General features: G+C 54.3%; 1 protein-coding gene across 1 annotated transcript; it reads left to right on the forward strand.

Moving 5' to 3' along the window:
• The first annotated feature begins 11622 nt into the window (after positions 1-11622).
• Positions 11623-19016, forward strand: SLC22A7 (solute carrier family 22 member 7). The gene is made up of 10 exons (XM_081828300.1): positions 11623-12587; positions 13206-13333; positions 13468-13622; positions 13747-13915; positions 14707-14830; positions 15169-15278; positions 15776-15990; positions 16152-16260; positions 17478-17681; positions 18092-19016. The coding sequence occupies exons 1-10, from the start codon at positions 12195-12197 to the stop codon at positions 18144-18146; spliced, it is 1662 nt and encodes a 553-aa protein (XP_081684426.1). The 5' UTR covers positions 11623-12194; the 3' UTR covers positions 18147-19016.
• Positions 19017-19073: the final 57 nt, after the last annotated feature.

Here is a 19073-nt window from a genome sequence, read left to right on the forward strand (position 1 = left end):
TCCGCGGCCCCCCACCCTCACCCCGGCCCCCCACCCGCAGCCGGCCACACTGAAACAGCTCCCAGCACAGCCTTACGCGCCTGACGCGCGCCACCCGCGGCCCCAGCTTCCCGCCTGCACCCGCGAGGACGCGCGCCGGCCCGGCCCCGAGGGGGCCGCCGCGCTGCGGGGGGAGGGCCCGCCTCCCGGTCCTCCGCCCCCTCTCCGTGACCCCTGCCCTCCCCCTGCCGCCCTTCGGGTGGGGCAGGCTCACCCTCCGCCCCGGGGAAGGCTCAGCCACTTTTTCACCGAGGACTCCACTCATGGGGACGTCCCCCGCCCCCACCCGCCAGGCCGCTGCTGCTCTCCGTGCTCCCCCCAGGGACCTCTGCTTACACCTCCTGCGGCGCCTTTCCCTCCTCCTGGCCTTCTCCCAGCCCAAGCCCACCCACTCCCGTTTTCAGAAAGGCAGCCTCAAATTCCGGAAGTGGAAGCTCCAGCCTACCCTCCCCACTGCCCCCCCCCCCCCCAGGGGCCAACCCCACAATCTCCTGGGAGCTGTGGTGGTCCAAAAAGCCTCTTCTCAGCTGCCAGGCTGGGGTTGGGGAGCTGGGACCTAGGGGCCATTGGTCTACTCAGGTGTGAGGGGGCAGGTCTGACCAGCCCCAAAGTCAGCTCCATCCTGGACACCCCTGTCGGAAGCAGTGGGCAGGTGATTGGGGGGCTGCTGTCCTGCACCCCTAGGGTGCAAAGTCCTCCTCCCCCCAAATTTGGGTGGGTCCTCAGTGGGAACCATAGAGTGTGTGTGGGCTGCCTTCCTGGGCACGTGTTTCCCAATGGGAAGTTGGAGGGGGGCTTTAAAAAAGGTTTCACCCCCTCCCTTGGCCTCCTGATCTAGTGCTCAGGACCCCTCACCATCAGGAATTCCTTCTTGCCATCTAACCTCAATCCTGCCTGCTGCAGTTTCAGCCGACTTCCCTCTCTCCTGAGTTCAGTGGAGGTGGAGAATGGCTGGTTTTCATCTTCTCTGCACTGGCTGTTTAGAGATTCAGGGACTCAGTTCAGGCCGGGTCACCTTTTCTGTCCTCCTGGGGGTGGGGAGGGGGCTGGATCAGACCGTTATCCCCCCCAGTGGGCAGAGAGAGCAGAAACAGGCAGACAGAGAGCTGGCCCCTGGACTCAAGGCAGAAAGGCCCTTCTAACTTCCAGATTGTGTGCTTGTGTGATGGGTCCGGCCCAAGTCCCCTTCTCCCCCAGCTAAGCCTTCAGCCTGTCCCCTCTTGTACTAACCCCAACCCATGCAGCTGAGTTGTCCCTGCAGAGGGTGAGGGCTGTGCTGCTCCATGAATGGAAATGGGGCTTCCTCCTGGGTCTGGCTCCTGCATGGCTCATCCCACCTCATCATGAGCCTCAACTGCCTCTGGGCCAAGCGGCACACTGGCTGCGGAAGGGACAGCCGACTCTGTCTATCTGGGACAGGTGCCCTGCAGGCCTCCTCCATCCTCAGCACCCTCAGCCTCTGTCCCCTGGCCTGGCCCCTCTGTTCTCTGGTCCCCAGAGAGCAAGGCAAGGCAACCAGAGGAAGAGGAGGAAAGGCCCCGACATGCCCCAGTGGTCTGGCAGACATCCAGCCCCCACCGCTTAGAAGGACGCCGGTGAGGAAGTTGGCTCTGGAAGCAGCCTGGCGGGGCCAGCTGAAGCCCCTCTTGGAGAGTCAGCAGGCTTGGGCAGCTGTTTCCACACCGAGGTGGTGGCTCCTCTGCAATCCAGCTCACGGGAGGACTCCAGGGTGGACGGCCTTCGAGGTCCATCTCCTGCTGACGCAGAAGCTCCCAGAACACTCAGGAAACCTCTCCGGACAGAGCCCTCTTTGTCAACCCGAGACCCTCCCAAGGCCTCTACTGCCCTCTGGGTCCAGCAGAGGGGGTGGAAGAGGGGCCACTCCCTCCCACCTAGAGCTTCTCCGAATGACAATCAGCTCCTGCCAGGTGGGGACCAGGGCATGACCCCCGGTGCCCAGGTCCTGGGCCTGCTCCTTGCCACCAACCGAACCGTGAATGTAGGGCCCCCAGCTTCACCCCTGCCCCAGGACCAACAACACCCTCGTTTGGTGTTGGGAGGAAAAGGGGGCCGCCTGAGAGATCCCCAGGCCTATCCCACTCCCAGCTTCATACAGCACTGGAGCTGGGCAGAGACGCAAAACCCTGTCTGCTCTTGGGATTCCAGACCTCCCTAGGGCTCCCATCTGACCTCAGGCCTCTGCGTCATTGAATGTCACCGAGGTGGGGGAGGAAGGGAAGGGACGAGTGTGGGAGGGGACCAGGGGACTGACTCTGCTCCTCTCCCCAGGAAGGATCCAGGGCAGAGGAAACCACACCTCCCAGTGTCCCCACCCCCAGCTGCAGCCTCTTCCCCCTCGAGCACCCACCCCTTCCACCAAGGCCTCCTGGTCCTGAACCCGTTCCCTGTAAAAGAGTGTCACACCACCACGTGGGTCCACCACCACCTCACCCCTCTATAACTTCCTCATCGCCACAGCCTGTGTCATTGGCTCAGAGGCAGGTCTGCTCACCCCCAGAACATGCCTCCCCTCCCAAGCCACACTGTGCACGAAGCGGGTGCAGGAGAAGGGTCGTGCCCCAGGCACGTGGGCTCCCCCTTTCCCAGCCCCTCACTGGGGCCTGGCTCAGTCTTCTCAGCTCCGGGGATCAGCCCTGGCAGGCATGGAGTGGGGGGCAGGGAGATGCCCTCCCCCTCCCCCAGGGAAGCCACTGAAGAATGTTTACACGCCAAACAGAATGTAACACCCTCCCCCACCTCTTCCCAGTCACTGCATGGCCTCTGACCATACCCTGCACCTGCCCACCCCCACCCCGACACCCTGGAAGCCGCTGTCATGATTAGATCGGGTCTTGGAAGGGAAGTAGCCATCACACCATTAAAAAGCCTGTGGACCTTTCGTTCTGTTGGCCTGGACTCTTCTTCCTTTGGGGAAGAGGGCAAAGCCCAGGTCCTGGGGCTGGGGGTGGGCAGCGGGGAAGAGTGCTGGTTGGTGGGCAAGTTGGGAGGGACTGTCATGGAGGCAGGTTGTCTCTACAAAGATGGAAACAGAAGCTGAGGACAAGACAGATACAGGGTCACACCGGATGAAGAGGGCTGCCCTCTGTCTCTGACGGCAAAGCCTGCAAGCTCTCAGCTCCCCAGCTGTCTCTCCAAGGGCCAGAGACTGAGTCCCCTGGCTTGCTGCCGGCTGAGAGGGAGGGAGGAAGGAAGAATTTTCATGGCCCTGAAGTTAACAGACACAAGTGAGTGTTCGGAAAATCATAAAGCTAAGCAGCTCACAGGCAAAGAGAAACAATGGTCATTATTCTAGCAACATCTATGGAAATTATAAATGAATGTAGCCTATGACCTAGCATCTCCACTTCTAGAAACGTATCCTATCATGGCCGCGTAGACTTGCAAAACTCCATGTGTCCAAAGTTACTCACTGCAGTATTCTGCACGGAACTCCACAAAGCCTCAGAGCCTCAGCCGCGATCTCACACTCAAGACGTCTGGAAATGGGAGCTTTTTTGTTAGACTGGCACAAACTCATCTGGTATCTTGATCTCGGGGTCGCGGGTTCTGGCCCCATGTTGGGCGTGGAGACTTCTTTTAAAAAAGTGCAGAAGCAGTCTAAGTGTCCGCTAATTGGGGTTGATTAGTACAGCATGGCCTCCCGCACGACGGGGACCCCATCACAGAGTCCTGTGAGGCTCTACGGTGAAGGAGGTGTATACGCTTTGTATACACTTAAGGACTGGTGTCCAAGACTAAGAACACATGAGAGAGCCGTGTGTATAATGTGCAGCTATTTAGATGAGTGAGAGGTGTCTGGTTGCTTCAGGGAGGAAGGCTGAGGGGGAAGGGAGGCTTTTCTGCAGGATACTTGCTGTACCTTTTGCCTTTTGGACCCTACATTCAGCGGGTGTAACATTTTCACCTAGGAAATACCTAGACAATTTCTGTCCCAGGACACGCTCCTGGCTGTGCCTGGGATCAGAGGTAAAAGGGCCCTAGGTCTGAAGTTCTGCTTTCCCTCTGAGAAAACCACGAAGGTGCAGCTCGGACGTTCCAGAAGCTGTGTAACCGTCTCCTGTTCCTGCCCTTGCCTCCTCCTGGGATCCCCTTCCTTCCAACATGCGTGCCAGGGGGCTCTAGGTCCTAATTTACAAGACATCAGTGGGGCTTCCACATGCTTTCAGCTTCCTTCTTGTTTAGAAATGTCAAAAGCATGGGGTGCCTGGGTGGCTGAGTCAGTTAGGCGTCTGCCTTCGGCTCGAGTCGTGATCCCGGGATCCTGGGATCAGGTCCCGGGACTGGCTCTCTGCTCGGCGGGGAGTCTGCTTCTCCCTCTCCCTCTGTGATCTCTCTCACTTTCGCTCTCTCTCAAATAAATAAATAAAATCTTAAAAAAAAAAAGTGTCAAAAGCAGAGGCTCTTGGGTGGCTTCGTCAATTAAGCGACTGACTCTTGGTTTCCATGTGGGTGGTGATCTCAGGGCCCTGATCTCAGGGTCTTGAGATCAAGCCCCAAATCCGACTCTATGCTCAGCGGGGAGTCTACTTAAGACTCTCTCTCTCTCCCTCTACCCCTCCTACCCCCCCCCACATGCGTGTGCTGTCTCTTTCTCTCAAGTAAAGAAATAAATCTTAAAAAAAAAAAAAAGTCAAGGGGCGCCTGGGTGGCTCAGTCGTTAAGTGGCTAAGCGTCTGCTTTCAGCTCAGGTCATGATCCCGGGTCCTGGGATCGAGTCCCACATCAGGCTCCCTGCTCAGCGGGGATCCTGCTTCTCCCTCTCCCTCTACCTGCCGCTCCCCCTGCCTGTGCTCTCTCTGTCTCAAATAAATGAATAAAATCTAAAAAAAAAAAAAAAAAGTTAAAAACAGATCATATTTGTAGTATAAAGACAAATGTAAACAGCATATAAAATAAAACAGGAACCGCCCCCCGTCCATGAATCTGATCATTTAGAGGTAACTCCTGCGAATGGTTTCTTTTTTTTTTTTAAGATTTTATTTTGTTTTATTTTAAGATTTATTTATTTATTTTAGAGAAAGAGAGAGAGAGAGAGAGAGCGCTCGAGTGTGCGTGCAAGAGGAGGGAGGAGGGGCAGAGGGAGAGAATCCTTAAGCAGACTCCCTGCTGAGCATGGATTCCCAAACAGGGGACTCACTGAGCATGGATTCCCAAACAGGAGACTCAACATGGGGCTTGATCCCACCACCAATGAGATCATGACATGGGCCGAAATCAAGAGTCAGATGCCCAACTGACTGAAGCACCTAGGCTTCCCTTAAAGATTTTATTTTTTAAGTAATCTCTGTACCCAACGTGGGGCTCAAACTCACAACCCTGAGATCGAGTCACATGCTCTACTGACTGAGCCAGCCAGGCTCCCCAATAACTTCTTTTTTATGTTTAATTTTTTTTTCTTTAAATTCATTTCAGACAGAGATACAGAGTGAGAGAGAGAGCAGGAGCAGTGGGGAGAGGCAGAGGGAGAGGGAGAAGCAGACTCCCTGCTGAGCAGGGAGCCCGATGTGGGGCTCGATCCCAGGACCTGGAGATCATGACCTGAGCCGAAGGCAGACGCATAACTGACTGAGCCACCCAGGCGCGCCATTTTTATGTTTATAATAATAGCTCTCTCCCAGGACGCCTGGGTGGCTCAGTCAGTTATGCGTTTGTCTTCGGCTCAGGTCATGATTCCAGAGTCCTGGGATCGAGTCTTGCGTCCGGCTCCCTGCTCAGTGGGGAGCCTGCTTCTCCCCTTCCCTCTGCCTGCTCCCCCTGCTTGTGCGTGCTCTCTCTCTCTGTCAGATAAATAAATACAATCTTTAAAAAAAAAAAATAGTTCTCTCCCTCCCTCCTTCCCTGTCCCCCCCATAAATAGAAGAACATGTTATACTTGTTATTCTGAAACCTAATTTTGATGCCCAACGATATGTCTTTTTTTTAAAAAAAGATTTTATTTATTTATTTGAGACAGAGAGAATGAGAGACAGAGAGCATGAGAGGGAGGAGGGTCAGAGGGAGAAGCAGACTCCCTGCCGAGCAGGGAGCCCGATGCGGGACTCGATCCCTGGACTCCAGGATCATGACCTGAGCCGAACGCAGTCGCCCAACCAACTGAGCCACCCAGGCGCCCCCAACGATATGTCTTAAAATATAGTTTGTAGTATATTCATAGAGTTGTGCAGTCATCACCACAGTCAATTATTAGAACATTTCTATCACCACCAAAAGAAACTCCTTATCCATTAGCATTCACTCCCATATCTCCCCAACCCCTTCAGCCCCAGGCAGCTACTAATCTACTTTCTGTTTCTATTTAGATTTGTCTATTTTGGACATTTCATATAATACATGAAATACATTTCATACAATATATGACTCTTTGTGACTGCCATCTTTCACTTAGCATTGTTTTCGAGGTTCATCCCTATTGTAGTATTTATCAGTATTTCATTCCTTTTCATGGCTGAATCATATTCCATTCTGTGGACAGACCATATTTTATCCATTCATCAGTCGATCGACTTTTGGCTATCATGAAAAATGCTGCTATGAATATTCTTTTCCAAGTGTTTGTTTGGACAAATGTTTTCATTTCTCTCGGGTAAATACCTAGAAGTAGATTGCTGGGTCATTTGGTAATTTTATGTTTAACATTTTGAGGAATTACCAAACATTTCCACAGTGGTTGTGCCATTTTACGTTCCCACCAGTAATGTATGAGAATCCTCATGGTCTTTTTAATGGCTACATAGTAGTTCATGGCATGAATGTTCCATAATTTATTTAACTAGTCCCTTAGTTGATTTTTCATTAGATTCTTTCCAACTTTTTACTATTTCAAATAGTGTCAGAATTAACATCCTGGCTCCAATCTTTGCTTACCTCTTCAAGTCTAGTGCTAGGAAAAATCCCCAGAATAATCAAATAGATGAAAAATGGTCTCTTGTTCTATTTTTGAGAACGAATGCCAGGGATTATTCATTCATTATTTAGTATTCTTTCAATCATTCATTTATTCAACTAATTCTTCAGGCCATTGCTGAGCTCCACATGTATCAGAAACTATGCCAGACATGGGTCTTTATCAGAGAATTGAGACAAAGCATACTGTGCCCTCAAGGAGGTGGTTTTAAATTAACTTTTACTTGGCATGTGCTACATGCACTCAGGCAGAGACTCTGGGCCCAGCCTGGGAGCTTCAAGGAAGGCCCGCAGATGGATATGATTCTTAGACTGAATTTTGAAGGACAAACTGAAGTTGGACTGATGATGAGGAGAGGACATTCCTGGCAGGAGTAGTGTGGGCCAGGTGTGGAGGTGTAAGAGCTGCATGTGGTTCAGTGCGGTGGTTACAGGTGTGAATCGAGGAGTAGAGAGAGGAGTGAAAGGCGGTGGCACCAGGCCTGAGACAGGGGTAGGCTGTGCCAAGGAGGACAGCTTTAGAGGGTTATAGAGAATCTGTGCACTCGTCACTCCCCAAGCCTGAGGCCTGCCAGGCACGCTCACCTCCTGAGGTCCAACACAGCTGTCAGAGCCTACCTGATGCTCCATGGGTGAGGACCTGCCCAGGTCCTGGCTGACCTTCTCCCTACTTCCCAAGAAAGAGATTCCTCTTTTCTGTCCTATGGCCCAGAGTGCTCTGAGGACAGGGGCACAGAGAAATAAGTGACTTCATCGAGGTTGCTCAGTCAGGGGCTGGAGAGGGGCCATAAGATCAAGGACATTGGAGGGGGCTTTATTAGTAGAAAGAGACCCTTGGGGATTACCCTGGAGAAGAGGGACAGGGTGGGAGTGTGGAGGGTGTGCCTCTCATCATCAGCCACAGGGGCCTGCTGAGATTCTCCCACTGGCTAATCAAGAGTCAAGGTCAGAATAAGAGCCGAGACCAACCCAAGACTGAAGGATGGTCAGGATGATCTTCAAGTCCTTAGCAGATGTCATTGCCCATGGTGATGAGGTGATGGGGGAGGGGAGGCTGCATGATCATGGGAATGTGGCCATGGGTCAGGGAGACACATGATACAAGCCCATTTTCATCAACTCTAGGTGGCATCTTCTCCATTCCTTCTCATCTATATACCATTAAACCCAAAGTGGCATAACATCCCGCCCATTACCACCACCATCAATTTTTACCACAATCGCTATCTCTATATCCATTACCCACCTCTAACTCTATTGCCAGCACCATCATTACTCAAATCACAGATACCTTCTCCCAAACTAGGCTCCATCACCACCATCACCACCAACATCACCATCAACGCTACTAGCCCTTGATGACATAATGATTAACAAGAGAGATAGGATTCTCGCTCTCAAGGAGCCTACACATCTTCATCATGACCACCACCACCACCATCATTATCATCTACCACATAATCCTTGTCACCACCACTGCCTTATAACCAACCACATCACTATTACCACTATCCTAGCCTCATACCCCTTACCCCTGCCCCAATCACTCCCATCACCATCAGTTTACCATCAGTATTCCCATTCGATCATGATTCCACCATCCCATCACCATACTTATCACTGCAATCGGTACCATCAGTTGGAATTCCACCATCATTACCACCATCATCATTGGAGGAAATAATTACATGGGTTGTAGCCATGGTTAATGGTCAGTGAAGCCCCAGTTAAGATGCGGAGGTCATCTGAGGTCACTCAATGTGGAGAGGGACAAAGGATAAGAAGTCCTGAAGTGTACGAAGTCCATATTGCAAGCAATCCCAAATAGGGAAATGTTTATCCTAGGAATTTATTCTTCCCCAAACCCTCCAACAGTTCTAGCAATAATTTCAACTAAGGAGTTGCTCTTTTTTTCCAGTGCACAAGGCTCTCCTTCTCATCTAGTCTGGTATAAATGAATGCTTCCTCTAGCTTGGCCTCTGAGCTCAGGTTTGGATTCCCAGGTTGGAGAGGAATGAGGATAGTTAAAAACAAGCTCTCAACTGGTGATTTAGAGCTGATCTGCCCTCTGGTTAGACCTTTGGCATTTCAAACCTTGCCTGTCTAGTTCCATCATCTGCCTCCAAACATCATGGTCACTGTTACCACCACTCCTTGATGACATTAGAGAGGAGAGATGCCATATGAGGTGGGGGCAGAGAGTAAGATGAAGCCAGGAGTACAGTTAATACCAAATCACTCTCTATAGAAAGGGGCTAAGATTCAGATCTGAGTTTCTTAGGAGCCAATGCATAAGGGGAGAGATAACCACTATCTGACTATCAGCTCTTTCTCATGTTACGGTAGGAGAGAAATTCCCATTGTGGGGGGAAAAAAAAACCTAAAAATGCACCACAGCCAATGCCCAGACTTGGCCTCATTGGCGGTTTCTTTGGCTGTGAAAACTTCAGAGTGTTCCCCATGGAGTCGCTGGATGGACCACAGAGGTAAGATGTCCGCAAAACTTAGTTCTCTAAGCTGCAAAGGAATGTGGTATTTTACTTGTTTATTCATATTTATTTATATTTACTTATTTGTATTTTAAGTAGGTTCTACGCCCAACATGGGGCTTGAACTCCTGACCCTGAGATCAAGAGTCGAATGCTCTACCAACGGAGCCAGCCAGGTGCCCTGGTATTTTATATTTTTACATAAATGATATGATTATGTGGTATTAAATGAGGGAGGAACCAACAGTGTAGAGGTCACACGTCGGTGAGAGCAAGAGGGGCAGGGGTTGTGTCCCTCCTGAGCTGGTCTCCAGGGCAGCTTGGGCAGCCATCAGGTGAACAAGAGGGAGAGGCCAAGGCTGTCCAGGGGACCGCACCAAGGTGTGAGGTGCGACAGGCTGGTGCATTTGGGGAACTGGAGGGAAGTGCGGATGCCGTGGAAGGGCCAGGAGGAGGCTGAGGGGGGCGCCGAGCTGTGGGAGAATTGTGTGGGCCAAAGGAAGGAGCTGGGCTTTCACCCTCCAGCAGGGGGGGCTTTGCCCCAAGCCATTGTCCTGTCAGCTTTGGGTTTTAAATTGTCCACTGTGGGGGCGCCTGGGTGGCTCAGTCGTTAAGCGTCTGGCTTCGGCTCAGGTCATGATCCCAGGGTCCTGGAATCGAGCCCCGCTTCGGGCTCCCTGCTCCGCGGGAAGCCTGCTTCTCCCTCTCCTGCTCCCCCTGCTGGTGTTCCTGCTCACACTGTGTCTCTCTCTCTGTCAAATAAATAAATAAATAAATAAAATGTTATAAAATAAAATAAAATGTCCACTGTGGCAGGTGTGTAGAGAGTGGGCTGAGAGGGGTGACACCGGAGGCCGGGAGGTTTGTTCACCTGGTTTGAACCCTCCCGCTAGACTGCGCTCCCTGAGAGCAGGGGCTATGTTGAGCCGTCTGGGTCCTCGGCAGAAGGCTTGGGATATCTGACTATTATCGCCTCCTGCCACTGCCCTCGCTCTCGTGCTATTAGCACCACCCTGACCACACACCGTGTCACTGAGTTAGTTCCCTTCTGGAGCTTTCTCAGGGAGCCCAGCAGCTTGGGCCAAAGGCCTGGGCCAGAGGCAGGGTCCTGGTCTTCTCTCCAGCTGTGCCACTGTGTGGCCCCAGCAAGCACCCCCCACCCCCATTTCCTTAGCTGTTCAAAGTGAGGGCTAGATTAGACTAGGGCTTTTCACGCTTTTTGGGGGGAGTCTATTTGCTTAGAAATCTGGAGCCCTGGGACGCCTGGGTGGCTCAGTCGGTTCAGCGTCTGCCTTCGGCTCAGGTCATGATCCCAGGGTGCTGGGATTGAGTCCCACATCGGGCTCCCTGCTCCGCGGGGAGCCTGCTTCTCCCTCTGCCTCTGTCTCTCTCTCTGTCTCTCATGAATAAATAAATAAAATCTTAAAAAAAAAGAAATCTGGAGCCCTTAGAAAAAAATCTGACGTCCTCCCAGCTCTGCGAACCCAGAGTTCGGAGAAGCAGATCAGAATAAACCTGATATCGCTGGCCTCTGCCGTGCTTTTGCTGCAGACGCCGTGAATAAGAACTGAATGTAGAAGATCAGACACACCCTGAGTCTTTGGCATTGCAGGTACCCATAGTGGGACCATGGCGAGCCCTCTCTTTCCCTACCCACCCAATCCCCCAAGGGGAAGCTCTGAAAATAGGGGCAGGGGGGCAGGCAGGAGGGACTATGTGTATGGGAAGTGGGAGAGTGATGGGTCTGGGATCACCCAGATGGACCAGGCTGCCCAGGCAGTTCCAGGTGTGTCTCAGGCCAGGGCATAAGGCTCCAGCTGGGGGCCTAAGGGTATATGGCGGCTTTGTGGCTCAGCAGAAAGAACTCTTCACCTGGTCAGGGCCTGGCCTTCAGTATGTATGTATGTATGTATGTATGTATTTAAGATAGAGCGCACAAGCAGGGGGAATGGCAGGCAGAGGGAGAGGGAGAAGCAAGCAGGCTCCCCACTGAGCCGGGAGGCAGACCCGGGGCCCAATACCAGGGTCCTGGGACCACAACCCGAGCCAAAGGCAGTGAGCCACCCAGGTGCCACCCCCCACCCTTTTTAAAAAAAGATTTATTTATTTATTTGAGATGGAGAGAGAGAGAGTGAGTGAGGGGAGGGGCAGAGGGAGAGAAGAAGACGCCCTGCTGAATGACCCATGAGATCATGACCTGAGCCGAAATCACCTGTTGGATGCTTAACCAACTGAGCCCCCCCAGGCGCCCCCTGGCCCTCAGTCTGGAATCCTGGGGGCCCAGGCAAGCTGTGCCTTCACTAGGTAAGGCTGACTTAAATCTTCCATAGAACAAAGGGCATCCCAGGAGAGTTGTCACCATGCCCCAGAGGACTCCTCCTCTTAGGAAGTCTTGGAGTCTAGGGGCTCCCTTCCCACACACCCAGCTACCCCAACATGGCAACCCAAGACTAGCCCACTTGGTCCCTGAGCACCGATCTGTAAGTCCCAGAGCCACAGAGTCAGTGACCTCTGAATGGATGGCGGCCCCTCCCCCAGGCTCTGGACCCAACAGGCAGGGATCCCTGAAGACCTGGTGATCAGGGAGGGCCCAGTCCTGGCCCAGCCCCCAGGGCTGGATCCTGCCTGCAGGCTCTCTGCTCTTCAGTCTAACTGCTCCCGCCTCCAGAGTCCAAGGGTCCAAGTGCTGCCCTGAGCCCTACAGAGGAAGGCCACACTGAGAACCGCCGGTGGGTGGGCGGCATGAGATTTGAGGAGCTGCTAGACCAGGTGGGCAGCTTTGGGCCCTTCCAGCTGTGGAACGTGGCCCTGCTGGCCCTGCCCCGCATGCTGCTGCCCATGCACTTCCTCCTGCCCGTCTTCCTGGCAGCTGTACCTGCCCACCGCTGTGCGCTACCCGGTGCCCCGGCCAACTTCAGCCACCAGGACGCATGGCTGGAGGCCCACCTGCCCCAGGAGCCTGATGGCACCCTCAGCTCCTGCCTCTATTTCACGCACTCCCAGGCCCTCCCCAACACCACGTTTTGGGGAGCGGGTCAGAGCCCTGGGCAGCTGGAGGGTGAGCCCTCCACAGCGCCCTGCCCTCAGGGCTGGGACTACGACCGCTCTGAGTTCTCCTCCACCATCGCAACCGAGGTACCTGAGTGTAAGACTGGGGGCCCATGAATGGGATGCGCCTGCCACTGCCTTGGGTGATGACTATGTGGGCATGAGACACATTGCCTTACTTCTTAGAGTCTCAGTTTACCTATCTGTAGATGGGGTCTATGAATTTAAAGCAGTGAGCTTCGTTCCTGGCCTGCAGTAAGGAGCCCATACCTGGGAGCTGCTATTATCAATTGGGAGGTGGTTGAGGGAGGGAAGGGCTAAGATGGCTCCAGGGAGCTGGGGGAGAGAGTTGAGAAGGGTGTTTCTAGAGTAGTAGGAGGAGAAACGACACAGGCCTTCTTTCTCTTCTTCTTTTTGGCCCCAGGTCTGGGATTTATATAATCCATCTAGAGGTGAACGTAGATGGGGGCAGCCTGTCTGGAGAGGAGCAGACCTGTTGTCAAAGTGAAGGCCCTCCATGGAAAGAAGCTGAGGCTACAGGATTGGGGAGGGGCAAAGTCTCTTACCCCTCAAGGTGGGGTGTAAATAGTTGAGGGTTTATTATCTGACGTGGAGGTACCAGGATGGGACCACTGACCTCAGAAGGCCCCAGAGTCTGGAGAGGAAGGGTCGGTGCTAACTGGAGAGGGCCTGTGCCCACGGGAGGCCCCTCCCTGTTTGTCCCTGCAGTGGGACCTTGTGTGCGAACAGAAAGGCCTCAACAAAGCCACTTCCACTTTCTTCTTTGCTGGTGTGCTGGTGGGAGCCGTGGCCTTCGGATACCTGTCTGATAGGTGGGGTGCAGTGGGGGGGGGCAACGAGGGAGTGGGGGGGAGCCCTCTCCCACTAGTCGGGGTATGGGCTTGGTCTACCTCTGTCGTGGGACCTCCCCTCTACAGGGAGCTGACCCTGCATGACCCCTGTGCAGGTTTGGGCGGCGCCGTCTGCTGCTGGCGGCCTACGTGAGCAGCCTGGTGCTAGGCCTGGCATCTGCGGCCTCAGTCAGCTACGTCATGTTTGTCATCACCCGCACCCTCACTGGCGCAGCCCTGGCTGGCTTCACCATCATCGTGATGCCACTGGGTGAGGCAGGCAAAGGACGGGCAGGGCCTAGAAGACTGGAGGGAGGCAGTTGTCAAGGCTGAGACTGAACCCATCTGCTTCTTGCCAACTTTCTTCCTGTCTCTGGTTCCTGCCCTGGGCCCAGAAATGGAATGGCTGGACGTGGGGCACCGCACCGTGGCGGGTGTCCTGAGCGGCACCTTCTGGACAGTAGGCGTGATGCTGTTGTCACTGGTCGGGTACCTGATACGGGACTGGCGGTGGCTTCTGCTGGCTGTCACTCTGCCTTGTGCCCCAGGCATCCTCAGCCTCTGGTGAGGACTGTGGGCAGCTCGGGAGTGGGTGATAGAGGAAGTCAGAGACAGAATTAATCAGAGGCCGAGATTTGAATACAGAGTGACTGAGAGATGGAGAGAAAGAGAACGTCAGTGACCGAGAAACAGAGAAAGAGAGAACGAGAGACCAACCAATACAAAGAAGTTGGCACCGGACATGAGAAGCAGAGAAACACAGGACGACATATAGAGAGACTGTGGAGAGACAGAGACAGAATCAGTGAGAGGTAGAAAGTGACAGAGACCAGGACTGAAAGGCGGATTCAGAGGGACAGATAGAGATGGTTGAAGCAGGGACAAGAGAGACAGGGATGGAGAGACAGGGCCAGCACAGGGGTAGGGAGCCCAAGCAGGAGGGTAGGAAGCCAGGCAGGGTGGGCATTTCATCACCTCCCCAAAATGAACTGGCTTTTGATGCCCTTTGGGGATTTCTGTATGTCTGTCTCTCCTTCATCCTATGCCCTCCTGTCACCTGTGGAAGAAGTGGGTGGCTGATGCTGGGGGCTCGGGAATGTTAGCAATCCAGTTGAATAGAGAAGGGGAATTCTCGGCTGCGGTGGACCTAGGCCTGGGCAAGGCAGTGTGGGAGGACGTGGCTTTTAAGTTGGGCCTTAAAGGATGAGTAAAAGTTCATCAGGTGAGGAGGGTTTGGGTCATGTTGAGGGACTGCACGAGCAAGAGCCTGGAGGTTGACAGGCTGTGGTATGCGCAGGAGGGAGATGTGGCTGCGGGTGCTGACTCTGCCTGAAGGCCCTCCTGCTGTCCCCCAGGTGGGTGCCTGAGTCTGCACGCTGGCTTCTGACCCAGGGCCGTGTGGAGGAGGCCCACAGGTACCTGCTCCGCTGTGCCAGGCTCAATGGGCGTCCCATGGGTGAAGACAGCCTGAGCCGGGAGGTGAGCGAGAATGTGTGTGTGAGTGCAGGCAAGTGCGTGTGTGGGGGGTGCATGTGTGTGTGCGCACGTGAGTGTGTGAGGCCTACGTCAAGCTCCCCCTTCCTGGGGCCCACTGTATGTGCAGGAAAAGCTCCTGGCCCCCAGTGGAGAGTTCCAAACTCTTCAAGATGTCCTACCTGGCTCCGGTGGGCCACATCCTTGACTCAGGTCCCACCCTACTCAGCTTGCAAGTGCATCCCCAAGAAGGAGGTGGCATAGAGACCCAGGGAGATCAAGTGCCTAGCTAAGCCGTGTGCCTAAGCCAACTGACGTCACAAACTCTCCTTCTCTCCTGCCAGGCCCTGAACAAAGTGGCCACTCGGGAACGGGTGGTTCAAAGACCCTCGTACCTAGATCTGTTGCGGACCCCACGGCTCCGACACATCTCACTATGCTGCATGGTGATGTGGTGAGGAGGGGGCCTGGCCTGGGCCTAGCAGGGTGGGGATGGGTGGACCGACCGAAAGGCAGCAGACTCCAGGATGGTGCTGAGTGTGAACTGTAACTGTGCAGGGCAGGAGGACCTGCCTCTGGGGGCATGGAGCTCTGGAAAGTCACAAGATGGAGCAGGCATCAGAGGCAGGGCTCAAATGCAGGCTCTGCCACTTCCTTTCTGTGAGACCTTGGACAGGTCACTTAACACCCAGCCTCAGAGTCCCTTCTGCAAAATAGGACGCTTTTAGTTCCTACCTCACAGGCTTGCTGTGCAGATTAGGTAAAGACGCTTTGGCCATTGGCAGGTGCCGCACACTCCCGGGGGGTTATGGGGACAGGGAAGGCGGTGGGCAGTGGGCTCTGGAGGTGGGGGAGGTGGTCCTTCTAAAAGGCCAAGGCTCCCTAAAAAGAGAGGACAAGGAGTGGGGGGTGAAAAGGAAGGCCCCTGAGTGGCATCACGACCCCCTTCAGGTTTGGAGTGAATTTCTCCTATTACGGCCTGAGCCTGGACGTGTCGGGGCTGGGGCTGAACGTGTACCAAACACAGCTGCTGTTCGGGGCTGTGGAGGTGCCGTCCAAGCTGCTGGTCTACCTGTTTGTGCACCACGCGGGACGCCGTCTCACGCAAGCAGGAGCGCTGCTGGGCACCGCCCTTGCTTTGGGGATCAGTCTGCTGGTGACCTCCGGTGAGCCCCGCCCACTCCCCGGAGGCCCCGCCTCCTGCCCAAGAACGCCCGCCCTTTCCCGGAAGCCCCTGCTCAAAGCCCTGCACTAGGGGAACCTCCCATCCTGGGAGCTCTGGGTCTCCCACAAGGCCCGCTCACTGCCTGTACCCCTTTTCTTCCAGAGATGGGGGCCTGGAGCACCGCCCTGGCGGTGACGGGGAAAGGTTTTTCTGAAGCTGCCTTCACCACTGCCTACCTGTTCACGTCGGAGTTGTACCCTACTGTGCTCAGGTGAGGGGAGCCTGGGTCCCAGGCAACCCACCTGGGGGGGGGCTTGTAGTCACATCTTTTTACCAACACCCTACACACACACACACACACACACACACACACACACACTCTGCAGCCTAGTTCCTCCCACCCATTCCTCACACCAGACCCAGAATACAGAGCTAATCAGAGCCATCTGTGCATGTTTAAATCTGGGAGAAGGCAGAGCATTTATCTTTACTAAGTGACCCTGAGTGAGGTCACACTTCTCTGGGCCTCCTTTAAAACAAAAGTCACGAAAAGCGCCATCTGCCCTGCCCTTCTCTTCCCATTCACCACAGCCCAGGCAGAGCTGCCCTAAGGGGTAGTCTCTGGACCTAAGGCCTGGGGCCCTTTTTTTACTTTTTAAAAGATTTTATTCATTTGAGGGCGCCTGGGTGGCTCAGTTGGTTAAGCGACTGCCTTCGGCTCAGGTCATGATCCTGGAATCCCTGGGTCGAGTCCCACATCGGGCTCCCTGCTCGGCAGGGAGTCTGCTTCTCCCTCTGACCCTCCCCACTCTCATGTGCTCTCTCTCTCATTCTCTCTCTCTCAAATGAATAAAATCTTTTTTTTAATTTTTATTTTTTTAAAGATTTTATTCATTTGAGAGAGAGAGAGAACACGAGTGAGGAGAGGGGCAGAGGGGGAGGGAGAGGGAAAGGGAGAGAATCTCAAGCAGACTCCCACGGAGCTGAGGTGGGGTTTCATCCCACACCCCCTAGATAGTGACCTGAGCCAAAATCCAGAGTGGCCATGCTCAACCGACTTAGCCACCCAGGCGCCCCCTGGTGCCCTTTCAGCTAGCTAATTGGCAGGTGGGGAGAAGACTGTAGGCAGCTGGGTATGTTTAGAAAGCCTTGCTCCTCCTCTACCAACATGGCAGGGTCTGTAGGAGCTGGGACCCTCTTCCTTCCACACTACCCTTTCCCCACCCCTTTTGTGACGTCTTTTCTTTTCCTTCAGCAGTACCAGATTGGTTCTGTCAGAATGGGAGTCCCATTCTCTGGTGAATGCTGGCTTGGGGGTCCCTGGCCTGGGGACAGGTGGGAAGACCACCTGAAAGAAGCCTCAGCTTTCTTAGCCATCTGGGGAGAAGGGGATATCAGGACTTGCCAGCCCAGGATGGGAGCCCTTGTGAGGCATGACCCTAAGTAGGTGTGAACACCAACCCCTCCCCCCATCCTCTCTCTGAACAGACAGACAGGGATGGGGCTGACTTCACTGGTGGGCCGGCTGGGGGGCTCTTTGGCCCCACTGGCGGCCTTGCTGGATGGAGTGTGGCTGTCACTGCCCAAGCTCGCTTATGGGGGGATCGCCCTGCTGGCTGCCTGCACTGCCCTCCTGCTACCAGAGACGAGGCAAGCACAGCTGCCGGAGACCATCCAGGACGTGGAGAGGAGGTGTGTGCACAGAACTGTGTCTGTGTGAGCACATGCATGTGGGAATGAGCGCTCAAGTACCTGACGCCTTAGGTAGGATTCAGAGAAGACGTGTCTGCATGTTGTGTATCTGGTGCTTCTGTGCAAGTGTGCGTGGGTGTATGACTTGAGGTTTGTAAAAGTATACATGAGTCCGTATGTGTGTGTGTACATGGATATCGAAGATTGTCCAGAAGAGGTGGATGTGTGCACACTCAGGTGTGCCTACACATCAGGGATGTATATAAGCATGTGTGGGAGTCACCTGTGGGAGTGCCCTTGTTTGTATACCAGCAGCTGGGGAGAGGTGTAGGCCAGCCCTGATGGGGCAGGCTCGGGTGGGAGGCCCAGGGGCTAAACCCCACCATTGCTCATGACTCCTTCCTCCCCAGTGCCCCATCCAGCCTTCAGGAGGAAGAGATACCCATGAAGCAGGTCCAGGACTGAGTGGCATCAGGGGCAGGCCCTCCACAGAAGTTCTGCAGCAGGGGCTGGAAGACCAGAAGGGCAGGCCCTGTGGCTGGGGCTAGGGGCATCAAGCCCCCTCCCCAGGGTTGGAGTTGCCACCAGTGCCCCCTCTCTGCGCTCATTCAGCCTTGACTATTTGGCCTCCAGCAACTGGGTGACTGAATGCAGTGGGCTCCTGAATAATTCTGGTACCCTTTTCATGGCTGGGGGAGTTCCATAAATGAAGGTGCCCCATTGGTTTGGGCAGCAGTGAGTTGTGGGATGAGCCCTGGATAGGAAGCCAGTCTGACCCTGGGATCTGATCCCAACTTTGCCACTGATTTGCTGTGAGACCTTAGGCATGTGGCTTTCCCTCTCAAGGCTTCAGTCTGTTCATCTCTCAAATGGATAATCAAGCCTCTTAGCAGACCTCACCACAGGATCTGTTGTCATGCTCAAATGAGATGCCGAATAACGTTTCTTTTTTTTTTTTTTTTAAGATTTTATTTATTTATTTGACAGAGAGAGAGAGAGCGAGAGAGGGAACACAAGCAGGGGGAGTGGGAGAGGGAGAAGCAGGCTTCCCGCTGAGCAGGGAGCCTGATGCGGGGCTCGATCCCAGGACCCCGGGATTATGACCCGAGCCGAAGGCAGACGCCTAACGACTGAGCCACCCAGGCACCCTAACGTGCTTCTTCTAGAGACTGTGCTAAAGAAGGGACTGCCCTATGACGACTTGTGGCACCAAAAGGCTGGTGGGCATGCTGTCCACTGTGTGGTACTGGGAGCTGCCCAGGACCAGGGTACCAGGAGAATAGAGCTCTTTGTTCCCATGGCTGGCCCTGTACCTACCATGCACTTTGCAGGGTAATGCATCCTCCACCCCACACCTCCCATCCTCCAACCCATTGTTTAGGCCTCATGCCC

This window comes from Leptonychotes weddellii, chromosome 8 (assembly GCF_054177405.1).
Source record: "Leptonychotes weddellii isolate Sample4059 chromosome 8, ASM5417740v2, whole genome shotgun sequence".
Classification (NCBI taxonomy): domain Eukaryota; kingdom Metazoa; phylum Chordata; class Mammalia; order Carnivora; family Phocidae; genus Leptonychotes; species Leptonychotes weddellii.

Bases quoted from the DNA above. Each gene is read 5' to 3' on its own strand.
- SLC22A7 (XM_081828300.1), top strand. From the start codon at position 12,195: ATGAGATTTGAGGAGCTGCTAGACCAGGTGGGCAGCTTTGGGCCCTTC. The intron at 13,623-13,746 runs GTGAGGCAGGCA...CCCTGGGCCCAG, and splicing joins CATCATCGTGATGCCACTGG to AAATGGAATGGCTGGACGTG. The intron at 15,279-15,775 runs GTGAGGAGGGGG...GACCCCCTTCAG, and splicing joins CTATGCTGCATGGTGATGTG to GTTTGGAGTGAATTTCTCCT.